General features: G+C 43.8%; 1 protein-coding gene across 4 annotated transcripts in view; it reads right to left on the bottom strand.

Annotated features, from left to right (window-relative positions):
- The window catches only part of SMAP1 (small ArfGAP 1), a 256,284-nt gene that overhangs the window by 123,182 nt on the left and 116,701 nt on the right, over nucleotides 1-16,401 (bottom strand). For 2 of the 4 annotated variants that reach the window (XM_075862007.1, XM_075862008.1), the window contains one exon: nucleotides 1,360-1,437. The exons of the other annotated variants lie outside the window; for them this stretch is intronic. In XM_075862007.1, the coding sequence (XP_075718122.1) occupies nucleotides 1,360-1,437 (78 nt within the window). The remainder of the gene's footprint in view (nucleotides 1-1,359; nucleotides 1,438-16,401) is intronic. 4 annotated transcript variants of the gene reach the window in all.

Raw genomic sequence — 16,401 nt, 5'->3', positions numbered from 1 at the left:
AGTGTGTATGTTCTCCCCATGTTTGCGTGGGTTTCCTCCTTGTACTCCGGTTTCCTCCCAAACCCCAAAAACAGACCGATAGGGAATTTAGATTGTGAGTGAGGACAACCTCTACCCAGCGCTGTGGAATATGTTGGCACTATATAAGTTACAGAAATAAACAAAATATTCACTTGAAGTGTCTTTCCCCAGTGATGACAGCTGATCGCCAGGGCTTAGAAAAAACAATGCCTTTAATACAGGCAGAACATGTTGTGCTCCAAAAGGGAAGTTACTACTTTATATAATAAAGTGTGTGTGGAGGGGGGGTGTTGCATTACAGTAGGTTTTATTTTAATATAGACCGAGATGGACAGACCGAGATGGACAGACCGAGATGGACAGACCGAGATGGACAGACCGAGATGGACAGACCGAGATGGACAGACCGAGATGGACAGACCGAGATGGACAGACCGAGATGGACAGACCGAGATGGACAGACCGAGATGGACAGACCGAGATGGACAGACCGAGATGGACAGACCGGCAGTCAGCAGTTTATATATAAAAGCATGCAGACAAACCCAGCTCTGCCGCACATAATACATCAGCCAATTATAAACATATTCTAATGAGTCTGATGAGCCACAAAACTTTCCGGAGTGCCAGAACACTTGTTACTATCACGGCCACCGACAATACCGTGATTTTGACTAGTAGCATGTGAAATTAAGCAGCCCATCTCCAATTTGTAGACAGCAGTTATAAATATTCTAGATGAGGTATTTGATGCTGAAACACAGTACTTGTGTCACATACTGCCTCCCAACATGGATGACTAGTGACAGAAGCTGCCTCTCAGCATAAACCTACAGAGAATTCTCTCTCGCGGAGCTCAAGAGGAGTAGGAGAAATCCGGCACTTCAAGGGAATCAAATAGAACAAGGACAAGAACATTACAGTGCCAGAGAGTACGAGTGCCAGGGAAAAAACAGTCTGTTTATTGGCATTTTTTTTAAATCTATGACTTAACCCTGTTAGAGAGCAAAACACAAGAAAAATAAATAAAAAAGTATTCTATGTTCATCTATATTATACCTACTAACTCGCATCACAACAACTCCAACTAGAACTTGCTTGCTGCAGGATCATTTAGTGGAGCACAATTTTAGGACAGACACACACACATATATATATATATATATATATATATATATATATATATACATATATATTTATATATTATGTTTCAATTATTATGTTTAGATTTTTTTCTTACAGAAACACTAACAAACTATGAAAAGATAATGACATAACCAAATTGGAAGGGTGGGGGTGATGAACATGTTGCTGGAAATTTCACACTACAAATGATACCTCCAATTTGCTTTTGTCGGCAGCAGCTTGCAGAGAAGGAGAGGATGCCGAAGGCTGCACAGCATCAGAAGAGGACGTCTGTACAGAGCAGATGAAAGGCATAAGAAGGGAAGCAAGACAGATGATCAGAATTAGTAAATGGCAAGGCAGGCAAAGCAACACATGATCTCATTTTCTCACCATTTATAAAGCACGTGGAAGAGAGTCACAAAAAAGAGCATAAAGACGAGTACATTAATAAGCCATGTTCACACGCTCAGGATTTGATGAGGGTATAGGTGTGTATTCCGTACCTAAATCCTCATTAAATCCGCTAACATTCCCGCATACCCAATTCACATGCAGCAAAAAAAATCTGAATGGAATAATGAGCGTGCTGCAGTTTACCCCATTGAACTACAATGTAGCTAATCCGCGCGTGGATCCGCTGGCACATCCATGGAAGAAATCCTAGTGTCAGTTTTGGATTTCTGCGTTGGATTCTTTTAAAAATCCACGTTGGCAAATTGTTAGAAGTAAAGTGACAAGTATGGTGTTTGGAATAAGATGACAAAGTAAAAGATGTCAGCAAGTTCACTGAACATCTATTACTCAAGAGCAATTTTCATATTGGCTATACAAGGCCAAAGCAGGTAAATTCAAAGAAGAATAAAAAAAACATAAAATATCAACATGTTAAAAAAAGCTTCAAAAAAGTCTGCAGCTTGTTTCAGTCATCACACAAGGGTTACGTACACAGTCCAACAATGGTTGTCAGTAGCCGTCCTCCATCCATACACATTACAATTTCTGGAAAGACGTTAATTTTCATCAAAATAATATATTCATCATGGTAGAAAGGAACGTGAACAGTTAAAATAGTGATAAAGGGGTTAAAATGCGGTAAACTAAATGGCTCCAAAATCGAATGAGTTGCCCACCTAAGAGCAACAATGGTCCCTGATATGAGCTACAAGTAGTACCTAATCTGCTAGATGGGACTCAATGTTATTACATTATTCAACAATAGTGTATGCAATAAAGATACACAGTTTTTTTTTTGTATACCCCCCTGTGATGCAATGATTTATATTTGGGGTACTTGCTCATAAAATGTATTTTACAGGGAACAATGGGTGTCTAGTAACACAAGGGGGCTGCTGGAAAAATCTCAAGTAACTGGTATGACTAGCTTCTCTATGGTTATTGGTAGGTGTATATTGTATTTTATGTAGGGTGAGCAAAAAATAAAATAAAATCAAACCCTACCTTAGGGCTAGGTCACAGTTTTTTGGCGCTGTTTTTGATGCGGAAACTGCGCAAAACACGTCAGAAATAGCCTCCCATTGATCTCAATGCGAGACGGAGGCAAAATACTGTGTGAACATACCCTGGAACTTCGTGATAATTTTTTTTAGGCTCCTCAAAGAGGACTCAAGATGACTTCTCATGGCTTTAATAAACAAAAATAGAGCTGTGAACCTATAAAAAGGGATCCCTAGAAGAATTTGCATGTCAGGTGGGGTTGATAATTTTACTTGGACATGGCTCTAGATATTAATAAAACAAGGTAGAGTATTGATCCATAGGTCGAATTACCAGCACAGAGTTCAGAATAGGATTTTTAATGCATTTCTAAGGGCGGGTTCACACGTGGCGGAATTTCACTTAAATTCCGCTGCGGACACTCCGCAGCGTTAATCCGCAGCGGTGCCGTTTGTCCATTGACTTACACTTTAATTTAGCAGTGTTCGTTTAGACGAGGCGTAAAATTCCGCTGCGGAGCATAGGCTGCGGAGCGGAATTTGGTGTCCGCAGCATGCTCTGTCTGTTGCGGAGCAGTGGCGGACTCATGGCGGAATTTCTCCATTGACTTCAATGGAGAGTCAAAATTCCGCAATGAAGTCCGCAGATCTTATGTGTGCTGCGGAGCGTATTGTTTTTACTACCATGACATTTCTTCATTCTGGCTGGACCTATGTATTTCTAGGTCTACAGCCAGACTGAGGAAGTCAATGGGGCTCCCGTAATGACGGGAGCGTTGCTAGGAGACGTCTGTAAATAGTCACTGTCCAGGGTGCTGAAAGAGTTAAGCGATCGGCAGTAACTGTTTCTGCACCCGGGACAGTGACTACCGATCTCAATATACATGTATCTGTAAAAAAACATATAAGTTCATACTTACCGAGAACTCCCTGTTTCTGTCTCCAGTCCGGCCTCCCAGGATGACGTTTCAGTGTAAGTGACGGCTGCAGCCAATCACAGGCCAAGCACAGGCTGCAGCGGTCACATGGACTGGCGCGTCATCCAGGGAGGTCGGGCTGGATGCCGAAAGAGGGACGCGTCACCAAGACAACGGGCGGTAAGTATGAAAATCGTTTACTTTCACTAGGGAAAGTGCTGTCCCTTCTCTCTATCCTGCACTGATATCCTGCACTGATAGGGAGAAGGGAAGCACTTTTCCCGCAGTCCGCAGCAGCTAGTCCGCATCAATGTACTGCACATTTTGTGCAGATCCGCAGCAGAATCTGCAACGCAGATTCTGTGCGGCATTGATGCGGACAGTTGCGGACGAAATCCGCCACGTGTGGTCATGCCCTAAGAAGATTTTTTTTTAGAAAAAAATATCTATTAAATTATATATTGGACTTCTACAAACTCACTAGCGGAACATAAACAATATATTCCAGAATATTTTCCGAAGGTTATGTTCACACAGGGCAGATATGCAGTGTATAATTACACAGCGTATCCACCCGGGATGCCAAAGGGAATTCTGGATGAAAAAAAACACCAAATTGTGGTGCAGTTTTTTTGTCCGGAATGTCCGCTGCGATATACAGCAGGTGAAAAACCCCAAAAACGTACTCATAGCTATAGAGACGCGTCCCTCTGACGTCCTCCAGCCAGGTCTCCTGATATGACGTTTTATCCCATGTGACCGCTGAAGCCTGTGATTTGCTGCAGCAGTCACATGGCATGAAAAGTCATCCCTGGAGGCCGGGGTGGAAGCAGGAGCAGAGAGACCTCGGTAAGTATGAGGTCTCTTTTCTTCTGAGTTGCGATATTTGAATGAACGGGGTTTGTAATCGTGAAAGGTTAAATCCAATAAACTTCTCTCCTTTTTCAAGTCCCTAACTACATAATGCCCCAATCTCTCCATCTACAGGCAAGTAAGGAACGAATTATGTGCTCCAACCATTGTGGAGCATCCACAATACAGACTTATAACCTTTCTACAAAAAACCTGTATTATATAGTATTACAGTTTATAAGTGTCTATGCATTTCCTATAGCATGAAATGGGTGCATACTTACGTACAGTGTTGTTTGTGGGGGTGTGGAATGAATGAAGCCATGAATAATCGGAGAAGTATACAGTTATATGAACCAGTGTAGCCAAGTGGCTTGAAATGATGTATCTATGGGCTAAGTATTTCTTACATTTACCCGACAGAGCAGTGAGCGGCGGCGGCCTGATCACATACACCCCGAGCTGAACATGAACGGGAGCTTTAATGATAAATCAATGTCGAAGCCTTTTCCCCTGCAGTATCAGAGTGCATAACCTCCTCTCAAACGTTGTTCTTTGTGAATTACCCAGAGGCATTAGGTGGAATGCTTACGTAGGAAGCAGAACCCATTTACACAAGAGTAGGTTTCATCTAAAAGCATTCTCTCTTTGTCATTTCCGCATGTGCAGTTGATCACTTTAATGGAACCATTATCCCTCCATGCTCCCTTCCCTGCTAAAAATGCAACAGAGAAATGTTCTCATACCGAGTACTAAATCTCCTCAGTAGTAAACCTGAAATCTCCGTGCGGCCCTACAATGTCAATATGCCAACTTTGAAAACGTAAAGCCTAAAGCGCACCACTGAGCTCAGGTTAAGACATATCCTGGGCAAAAGGGATTAGTATAGTAGGTAGCTGGGAATAAAATACACTTTGGGTTCCTGAAATGTCTGATAACCTGAACTAGAGATTACAAAAAGGAGATGAGAACCTATTATCTACTATACTTGTTATCGTGCAAAGAAAATGGACAGGACAGTTTGTTCTGGCCACACTGACAATACCTCCCTTTTGCACGGATTGCTGTTTTTCGGAATAATACTTTCAAAAAGGGATCCCCCCCCCATAATTCATCGCCTGCGGGATATATTGGTCTTATTACGGCAGCAAAATGGAACCACTATTTTTCGGTTTTGTTGCCATTACATAAAAGGGGAAATAAACAGGAATGAAATTTGCAGTCAAATCTATAATTTGCTAAAATTTACAGCTTTAAATAATCCTGTAATTCTCCCAGAATAACCAAACCAAATCTGTGCACTATATCGGACGTCTGAAAAACGACAGCTCAGGAATGAAGCTTCTCATCAGAACTGAAAACCGGGCTCCCTCACTTAACCTGTACATGTGTGAACGCCCCCATACACAAACATATGCGATGTGCCGGAGTAGAAAGGAACAGGGATGTGCGTGCAAAATGGACAGGATTTTGTAGGTTTAAGAAACTTCCATTCTGTATGATGTGGACACATTATTGCATGTGTGTGTGACATCATAATTAATCGGTTTTCTACAGGGCACATAATAAAAGTAATAATGGACTGTAAGGTGTGTAGCTTTTTCTTCTAGGCTTCAGTATTCCTATGGGAACATAAGTGTACAGCTCGTATTAGTTGTAATGTGAGCATTACAGCCGAGCCTCCTGACCTGAATACGGGAAACCAAAAAAATGTGAACAGCATATAGGAAGATACCGGCGTGTCTGAACGCTCACCAAGTAAGGTCACCATAGCACCGAAGTCTTTTTTTTTTATTGTCATCTTACCCAGCATCTCTATTTTGATGCCGCCAGGGCTATCTGAAGGTGGGATTACCATGTAAAGAACAGCAGTTACTAAGATTGCTTTCCTCTCTCACAGACATTGCCTCTATTTACAGCTGCCTGCATGCCCCTCTATTACAATGTGTAAGGCTCAATGCACACAAACGTATTTTCATCTATCCCAAAATACGGTCTGTAAATACGGATACGTAGGCATCCGTATATACGGAAGGGTGTCTGTAAACACTGTCCGTATTGCATTCGTATTCCATCCGTACATACAGATCCATAAAAAAGGAGGGGGGATGCAAATGAGGTCATCAGCATGTTGCATATCAAAGCTTCCGTGAATACGGATGCACATGTGTAGCCGACCGTATTTAGGGAAGCTCCCATAGGCTATGGGAGAGTCCTTGCCGTAATTACGGACTAGAATAGGACAGGCTCTATCGTTTTTTAAGCACCGACTCCCATCAGTAAAAATACTGAAATGTGTCTGTGGCCAATGGAAATGAATGTGTCCGTAATTACTGTCAGTAATTACTGATGAAAAATACGTGTTGTGTGCATGGAGCCTAAGGTAGTGATGTAATTACTCACTGTCTGATACTGAGACACCACTCAGCATAATCTGTCCCCTCCAGACAAAAATTTGGAGGGGGAGAGAACGGAGCAGTGGAGATCAGAGGCATGTGATGTGTGATGTCCTGTACTACAGGGAGGGCGAGAGGGGAAATAACACGTGTTCAGTATACTGGATATCACACAAGCTGAAGATAAACAGCATGAGCATGATCAAGTGACTTCATGTGAGACAAGCTTAAAGAGGCATTTCCCCAGCTGGTGAGATATACGCTGGCCGCTGTATCTAGATGAAGACTCAATGGCCAGGTGGCCGAAATTACAGAAACAGCTAACCTCGCTGAGCTGCTCTGTTTCCATAACTCCCATAGAAGTAAGCGGGAGTTCGAAAAAAGCGTAGAACGGTTATCTATCCTGTCTCCGTAAGTCCAGAAACCGAATAGCTCGCAGTGCTATGCGGTCTCTAACTCCCATTCACTTTTTTTTGTTACAATAAAGATTTTTATTGGATGTAAAACATATCATAAAACAAGTGTGAAGAGATTGAGAGATGCATAGCATGTACGACAAATTGCACAACCGTCCACATTACAAAAAAAAAACTAAGAATGAACAACGTGTAGCTCATGCTATCTGAAGAAAAACAAAACAGTGGCCATTTGTGGTAGAACTAAAGAAAGAAGCTGAAAGACAAAGGAGGGAAAAAGAACAGAGGGGAGGGGAAAGGAAAAGAATATAGGCAGGGAAAGATGTCTAGATATTAAGGTTATGTCCCATTCCCTCCTATGGTAGTAACAGAAACCGCATAGCTCAGCAACCACTTAACATTACAATAAGTCATAGCACGCTGAAATCAGTCCCTTAAAGTGGATCTGTCATTTCTGTATGCTACCCTAAGGCCAAAATAGACCTGGTCACGAAGGGGATAAAAGCCCTCGAAACAGCTTCTTAAAGGGCTTTACAAATAACTTTTTTAAATCGCTCCAATGCATTTAAACATAAAAAATTAAATCAGCAATCTTGCGAACAACCAGCAAAATGCCACAACGTCGCCCCGATTTTGCAAAAAACGCTGCATTTTGCGGCAATTTAAAGTCTAAATATAGCCTTGAATGACTGAGAAAATAGGTATGTTTAAAATGCCCTCCTCCTCCCGTATATCGCCCTGTGAGCAGTTTCAAAGGAATCAAAGAGTTGCTTCATTTTCATTTTAGATACATTGAGACAATAAAATAAAAAAACAACGTTTGTAAAGGTGGACATAACCTTTAAGCAACTTGTTTTAAATAATTCCACTTTAAGAACATATGTATGTATAATCTGGTAGGGAGAAAAAAAAGAATATGTTGTAAGATGTGTACTGCTGTAATAGTCGGCATATAGCAGGATGTTGAGCTTTTAGTCCGCTGTTTATGCCTTGCAGGTTTCAAACCGCCTTGGGTTACTTCATACAACTGTGAAATGCATTCTGTATTTAGCAGCAGGTTTATAAAATGATACAAAAGTGCTACAAGATAGTCTCATTAAAATCACTACATAATTATATGCCTACTGTTTTAACTGCAGGGTTTGTAGGATTGCGAAAACCCCCAAAATACACTAAATAGTCCATCCATGGCAAGTAACGGAATGTGTGCCCACAAGACTCCACTTGCTCTGTGCAAATCAACCACCAGGTATTCTCAATACGAGTGGCTCACAGCAGCATAATCATAACTCAATTTTGTAATCAGAACACCCAGTCATACAATTATAACACACCTCAGGTGTCCCATTAGAATCAGAAGCGTTTTACTACAGAGCACAATGCAAAAACTCCTTGTAATCACTGGACGGCTCAGACTAAACTCCACTTAATTGAAAACCGGATTTCCAGTCATTTTAAATCTGTGGAGAAAAGAGGCACAAAAATATAGATCTTGAAAAACGCCACAAAAAAAAAAGAAAAATCATGTACAAAGTTACACTAAATAAAAATCGGCACCAAAAACAAATGTGAAAAGCACCACAAAACACACGTTAGATTTTTTTTAAAAAAAGCTGGCCTTTTTATATTCAATTTAAAACGCCAGACAAAAACCCTGTGTAAAAAAGGCCTTTAACCGTTTGATGACCTCCCACTGTATATACATAGAGCAAATAGGCAGCTGAATGTTAAGTGACCGGCAGTCAGAGACTACAAGGGACACTGGAAAAAAGCGATTTTTACTGCTTTTGTCTTCACTTTACTCACGTACATAGCGCTCAATGAGCACAGTGTATAGAATAGAGGCAGCCGCCGGACCACTGCCTCTATTTGTCACGGTGGTCAGGTGACTGGTCTCATGATCGCCGGCATGCCATCAGTGGGAGGCAGCTGCAGGGTATAATTAGACCCAGTACAGCTCTATCAGTGACACTAGGGCTTGTCCAGACGTAACGGAATTGCTGCATATTTTACAATTACATCAGCGGAATACAGTAGCAGCAAAGAGGGTATGATTCAACAAATGTAATCCACACGCTGCGGAAAAATTCATTCCAGGAATTAACCTGCAGTGTATAAATTTGAGTTCCGCAGCATGCCAATTATTGCTGCGGAAAATGGACTGATTTCCTGTGTTTTTCTGAAGTACTGCGCATTTGCTGCGGAAACGCTGCATCATTTCTTACAGGGGTGGAAGCGACATCACAGGAAAAAGAAATATCACCATCACACAGCCCTTGAAAAATCGCACACCAAAAAAAGGCAGCAAAAATCTGCACTATTTTCCGCAGTTTAAAACGCATGAAATGGTGCTAATTTTCAACAGCGGATTAATATTTAAAAAAAATGAGCCCCCACAATAATCACTCCCCTCTCCCTCCAGCCAAAATGATCAGTACAAAAATGATAAGAAAAGAAACCTGCATTGAGAACGAAAAAAACATTGAAAAATCACGTGATTCGCGCAACAGTGGTAAAATGAATGAATGCAAACAGAAAAGCACCACGTGCTTTTCTGTTTGTAAACATAAAAACAGTGTCATAACACAGTGTTAGAACATGGGGTGTGTGGACCACTAAACCGCTCCACCATAGCGGAGAGGCAGCTGACCAAACAGTCTACGCAAAAAGTTTTTAGCACAAGGGTACCTGTAAGAGTCCAGACAAACACAATGTGTAACAAAGACTTCGGCACAAATGGTTCTTGGTGTGGCAGATACCAGATGTGGCAGATGACACACACACATACATACATACATACATACACACTTCAAACAATAGACTTAGGTTCAGGAACAAATACAGCAGGATACGGGAAGCAGGATACTGGAACACTGGGAGTAGGATACAACTAAGGGACCATTTGCAATACAAACATGGGTAGACAACAACGCTCAGGCAAGGAGTGGAAGGGCAGAGCCCTTTTTATAGTCCAGGGTGATCTGGGGATAATTGGGTAAGTCTTTGCATGTGTGGCCCTTTAAGGCCGGGAACGAGCGTGTGCCCCTAGGGGACACTACAGAGCAGTACAGCCGTGTGTGCTGGCGTCTCCGAAACGGGAAACGCTGGCAAGAAGCCAGAGGTCTGCGGTCGCGGCCGTCGGAAGGTGAGGGATGGCGGTGGTCCGCGACCATTACAGCACCCCGCCTTACGCCCCGCTCTTCTTTGGTGCAATGCGTTAGAGCAATTTTTTAACGAGGGTAGGGGCATTAAGGTTTTCTTTTGGCTTCCAATACCTGTCCTCAGGACCAAACCCTTTCCAGTCCACCAGATAGAAAGTCTTTTCTCCTACTATCTTGTAGTCCAGAATCTCCTTCACCTCAAAAATGTCAGAAGAACCGCTGGGTGCAACTGCAGAACTAGGAGATTTACTGAAGCGGTTTTCTGTACCACAGGTATAAGGTGGTACACATGCAACGAGTTGGAAATCCTGAGAGCAGGAGGAAGTTGAAGCTTATAGGACACAGGGTTTATTCATTGCAGGACTTCGAGGGGACTGAGGAATTTGGGAGCGAATTTGTGAGACGGCATCTTGAGATGAATGTTCAAGGAGAGCCAGACCTGGACTCTGGGAGGAAATTGGAGGAGGAACCTTTCTTATCCTATCTGCATGCCTTTTCATGCGATCTACTGCCTGAAGGATCACAGACTTTGTTTGCTGCCAGATGTGAATGAAAGTACTTGAGTCCCGGCTGGCACAGGAAGAGAGACTCGTGGATGCTGACTAAACAATGTAGAAAGGAGAAGAGACAGTAGAATCACTTGGGCAGAATTTTTTTTTTACAATAAATCATACAAGGCAGAAGTTGTACCCAATTGTCATGTTGGGCAGAAACAAAATGGCAAAAAGTAACACACTTGATTGGTCCTCTCCACTTGGCCATTAGACTGGGGTTGATGGGCAGAAGAGAACTCCAGTTTCACATTTAGATTGCACAGAGCTCTCCAGAATTTGGACGTGACAAGTCCACCACAATCAGAGACAATATGCAGAGCTAGTGCGTGCAGGCAAAAGACGTGCAGAATGAACAGATTTGCCAGATGAGGAGCAGACAGAAGGACAAAAGGAACAAAAATGTGCCATTTTAAAGAAACAATCCACCACTACATAGATCGTAGTACATCCAGCCGAAGGAGGAAGGTCTGCAGCAAAAAAAAAAAAAAAAAAAAAGTCCATAGAAATATGTTGCCAAGGGGCTTACTGGTTTGAAATGGGTAACTTGTTTGAGGAACAGTTCGTACACGAAGAAACATAGTCCACCACATCCTTAGGCAGCGTGGGCCACCAGTAGTGACGAGATATCAAGTCCTATGTCTTATGGACACCAGAGTGGCCAGCCAGTTTGGAGCAGTGTCCACAGCGGATAATTCTCCTCCTGTCTGCAATGCGAACAAAAGTCTTTCCGGGGGAATGCAAAGGGTTAGCGGCAACAATCCTGGAAGGATCTATGATATATTGAAGAATTTCCTCAGAGTCATTAGTTTCAAATGACCGAGACAGGATATCAGCCTTCACATTTTTGTCTGCAGGGCGGAAGTGGAGCTAGAATTGGAATCGGGTGAAAAACAGCGACTATCTGGCTTGGTGAGGATTTAATCATTGTGCAGACTGCGGGTACAAGAGGTTATTGTGATCCGCATAAATGATGGGATGAATAGAGCCCTCCAGCAAGTGTCTTCACTCCTCGAAGGCCAGCTTGACAGCCAGCAGCTGCCGATCCCCGATGGAGTGGTTGCGCTCTGTCGGAGAGAATTTGGAGAAGAAGCCACAAGCCACTATCTTACCCTTGAAGTTTCTTTGAAACAGCTGTGCTCCACCAACGGAAGACACATCAACCTCTAGATAGAACTGTGGAGACGCGTCAGGATGATGAAGAACTGAGGCGGATGTGAAGGCGCTCTTGGGGCTGGTAAATGCTGACTGCCTCCAGAGGCCAAACCTTGGCGTTCACCCCCTTCTCAGTGAGAGCAGAGATTGGAGTAGTCAGAGACAAGAAGTTCGGGATAAATTGCAGGTAGAAGTTTGCAAATCCCAGAAATCGTTGTATGGCCAAAAGGCCTTGTGGACATGGCCACTTTAAGACAGACTTCACCTTCTCTGGATCCATCCTGAGTCCACGATCGGAAACAATCTAACCCAGGAAGGGAAGAGAGTTCCGCTCTAACACACACTTGGAGTTTAGCATATAGGCGATTCCCCCTTTATCGCAACAGGACTTGGCGAACATGCTTCAGATGAGTCGTCAGATATGGTGAGTAGGTCAGGATGTCGTCCAGATAGACCACCACACAGACATGCAGCAGATTCCAGAAGAGGTAATTTACGAATTCCTGGAACACAGCTGGAGCATTACACTGTCCAAAGGGCATCACAAGATATTCGTAGTGACCGTCTCAGGTGTTAAATACGGTTTTCCACTAGTCAGCTTTGCGGATACGGATCAAGTTAAAAGCCCCAAGTAGATCTAGCTTTGTGAAAATTTTGACCCCATGAATTCGGTCAAATAGCTCTGAGATTAGCGGCAAGGGGTACTTGTTTTTGACTGTGATTTGGTTCAAACCTCTGTGATCGATACATGGATGAAGAGATCCATCTTCTCCGGCCGGGGAGGATGACTTCCAGATGAACCCTCTTTTAAGGTTCTCCTTGACATAAGCAGACATGGCCTGGGACTCCGGCAAGGTGAGAAGATAGACTCGTCCACGAGGAGGTTGGATGTCAGGAAGCAGTTCAACAGGACAAATCGTAGGAGCGATGGGGAGGGAGAGCCTCTGCCTCCTTCCTGCTAAAGACGCCTGCAAAGCTAGCATAATGTGTGGGTAGAGCGTAGGGTGACTGAGGCAGTGGAGGTAAAACAGGACGAACCTGTGGCAGGCAGCGGTGGAGACACTTCGATCCCCCATTGAAGAACCTTTCCAGAACTCCAGTCGAGAACTGGAGCATGTAGACGAAGCCAAGGCAGGCCCAGCAGAATGGGATTGACAGCTTTTGGCAAGACAAGAAAGGCAATCTGTTTAGTGTGGAGGATTCAGACTCGTAGTGTCAGTGGTTCAGTGATGGACAAAATAGGATCAGACATTGGAAAGTCCGTTCACAGAGGCAACAGCCAGGGGTCTCGCCAGAGGAACCATAGGCAGATGGAGACAATCCACTAGAATCCAGATAGGCAGAGACTGTGTGTGATCTCTCCAGAGAAAATGGTTACTGGCATGGATAATTTGGGACAGGATTTGGCATTGTTCCAACTAGGGACTCTCCAACTAACCCTAGGTACTGGAGTTTCCCGGCTTTTGTGAACATTGACACACAAAATGGCCTTTGTGGCCACAATACAGACACAGGCCTGAGGAGCGTCTGCGCAGTTTCTCCTGATCAGACAACTTAAAGATGTCCACCTGCATTGGCTCTTCAGGGGGGAACAACTGGAGAAGGCAGCAGGGGTCTCCGGAATGTGGGTGCCAGTCTATAGAGCCATCACTCCCGATGAAACTCCTGAGCACGTTCAAGGATCCTCAAGTCGATCCAGGTCGCCAACAGGATAAGGGCATCCAGGGTGGAAGGAAGATCGCGAGCACGTCCTTGATGTGTGGAGACAGTCCTTGCCAGATAGTCGCTACCAAGGCATTGTTATTCCACACTAGCTCCGCCGTCCGTGTACGGAAGGAGATGGAATACTCTCCAACAGTCAATTCCTGTTGCTTGAGAGTCAGCAGTGAGGAAGCGGCAGAAGATGTTCAACCTGGTTCCTCGAACACCATACGAAAAATCTCTAGGAAACGAAAGATTAGAAAATTCCAGACCCTCTTGCTCCAAGATGGGGTTTGCCCATGCCAGGGCTTTGCCAAAGAGGAGGGAACCTGAAATGGATGGTGCACTGATTGAAGCACCCTGTGCAGGTCTTGGGATCCCCGTCATAGTGAGGAGGTAGAGGTAATGACATTGCAGGACCAAGGTAGGCATGTGGGGTAGTAGGTGGTGGAGCAGCAGGACCAGCCAGAGGAGGTACAGGAGGATGATCCAAATGACTTAGGATGGAGTTCACCGCCTGTAATAGTTGATCATGACGTGCCCGGAGCCATGTCCGTTTGCATAACTTATACGGTAGACTTGGGGTGGCCAGCGGGTTCCATGGTCTGAGTGTTCTGTCATGGTCCTGGGGTATATGGACCTACTTGGCCGCTCCGCCGTAGTGAATAGGCACCTAACCTAACAGTCTATGCAAAAAGTCTTTAGCACAAGGGTACCTGTATGAGTCCAGACAGACACCAGATGTAGCAGAGACTTCGGCACAGATAGTTCTTGGTGAGGCAGATGACACCAGACGTGGCAGATGATACACACACGACTCCAACAAGAACACTGGGAGCAGGATACAACTAAGGGACCATTTGCAATACAAACATGGGTAGACTACAACGCTCAGGCAAGGAGTGGAAGGGCAGAGCCCTTTTTATAGTCCAGGGTGCTCTGGGGAAAATTGGGTAAGTCTTTGCGTGTGCACGCGCTGGTACTTTAATGCAAGGAATGTGCACATGTGCGCACCCTAGGGGACACTACAGAGCAGTACGGCCACGTGTGCTGGCGTCTTCGAGGATGGAGATGCTGGCAAGAAGCCAGGAGGTCTGTGGTCGTCGGAATGGGAGAGGAACGGCGATGTTCCACGACTGCTACATGTAGATTAGTTCCATCCTCACTTCCAGATCTCCAGCGTTTGCTAGTAGTGTTTGAAAACATCATAGACATTAGATATGGGCTACAGTACCACCCATAAAGAAGTTCCCTAGAATCTTCAATATGTTTTACACTCCTAGAAGTTTTATTAGGTAATGTAAATATAAATAGCCGTTGCTGCACCATAAATTGTTAACCCAATTATTTTTCCCACTTAACAAAAGGAAAGATAACATATGGAAAGAACTAAAATGATTCAGTCAAAGGTTATAAAGAACTTTTCAAATACATTAGTTTGTGATGGATCCGAAAGGTTCAAAAGGAGGACACCCAATGTTAAGGCCCTTTTAGATGGGCCAATAATCAGGTGAACGAGCCTTTGTCTGAACGCTCGTTCGGAGCAACCATCAGCCGGTGAATTTTCCTGCGTAAAAAGGGGATGTGCTGCCAACATGATGCAAATGAGTGGGCAGGATCGACCGTTATTGTGCGGGCAGGAACGACCGTTATTGTGCGGGCAGGAACGACCGTTCTTACAATCGTTGCTCCTCGCCAATGGAGCTAACGAGCGTTAATCGATGTGCTGTATCAAAAATCAGCACTAGTTTATTTGGCAATTATCGGGCCGTGTAAAAGCACTGGTCCACTAAGGCTGGATTCACACGAGCATATTACGTCCGTAATGGATGGAACGTAATTCAGCTGCAAGTCCCGGACCCAACACACTGCAGGGAGCTGAGCTCCTAGCATCATAGTTATGTACGATGCTAGGAGTCCCTGCCTCTCCATGGAACTAGTGTCCCGTACTGAAAACATGATTACAGTACGGGACAGTTGTCCCGCAGCGAGGCAGGGACTCCTAGCATCGTATATAACTATGATGCTAGGAGCCCGGCTCCCTGCAGTGTGTTCGGTCCGGGACTTGCGGCCGAATTACGTTCCGTCCATTACGGACGTAATATGCTGGTGTGAACCCAGCCTAAGAAGTCACTTCAATACTTACCATCCCCCTGGATTTTACATGCATTTCTTGTTCACAGACTATAGTAGTATATGAAGTATAGCAAACCATGCTTCATGACAATTATAAATTATAATTTTTATAGCGCTACTTGCAAAAGAAGCTCTTAACTGTAACCTATAGGTGATAACCATGGCAAAAAATAATTTAAAAAAATAGCGCAGGTGGACAGGTAACATGAAATATTGAATTGTTAAATTGAAAAGTGTGTAATACATATATGGCCATTTTGAATGGAATATAAAAGGGTAAACTGACTTTTGCACAGCACCGTACATGCTCTGCTGCTTTATATGGCATGAAAACTGATCAGAAATACTGGGAAAATCTATAAGGCCTAGGTATACATGCAAGCCACCATGATATTCAAAAGAGAAAAAAAAAAAACCTCTTCACATCCCAAAGGAGAAACTGTCTCATCTAGTCAACAACGCTCTATAACTTCAAAGCAGGTCAGGTTTATACATATTAATCAACACAAACCA

This window comes from Rhinoderma darwinii, chromosome 4 (assembly GCF_050947455.1).
Source record: "Rhinoderma darwinii isolate aRhiDar2 chromosome 4, aRhiDar2.hap1, whole genome shotgun sequence".
In the NCBI taxonomy this organism is placed as follows: Eukaryota; Metazoa; Chordata; class Amphibia; order Anura; family Rhinodermatidae; genus Rhinoderma; species Rhinoderma darwinii.
Note: the sequence above shows the minus strand (reverse complement) of the source record. Positions and strands in the feature narration are given on the sequence as shown.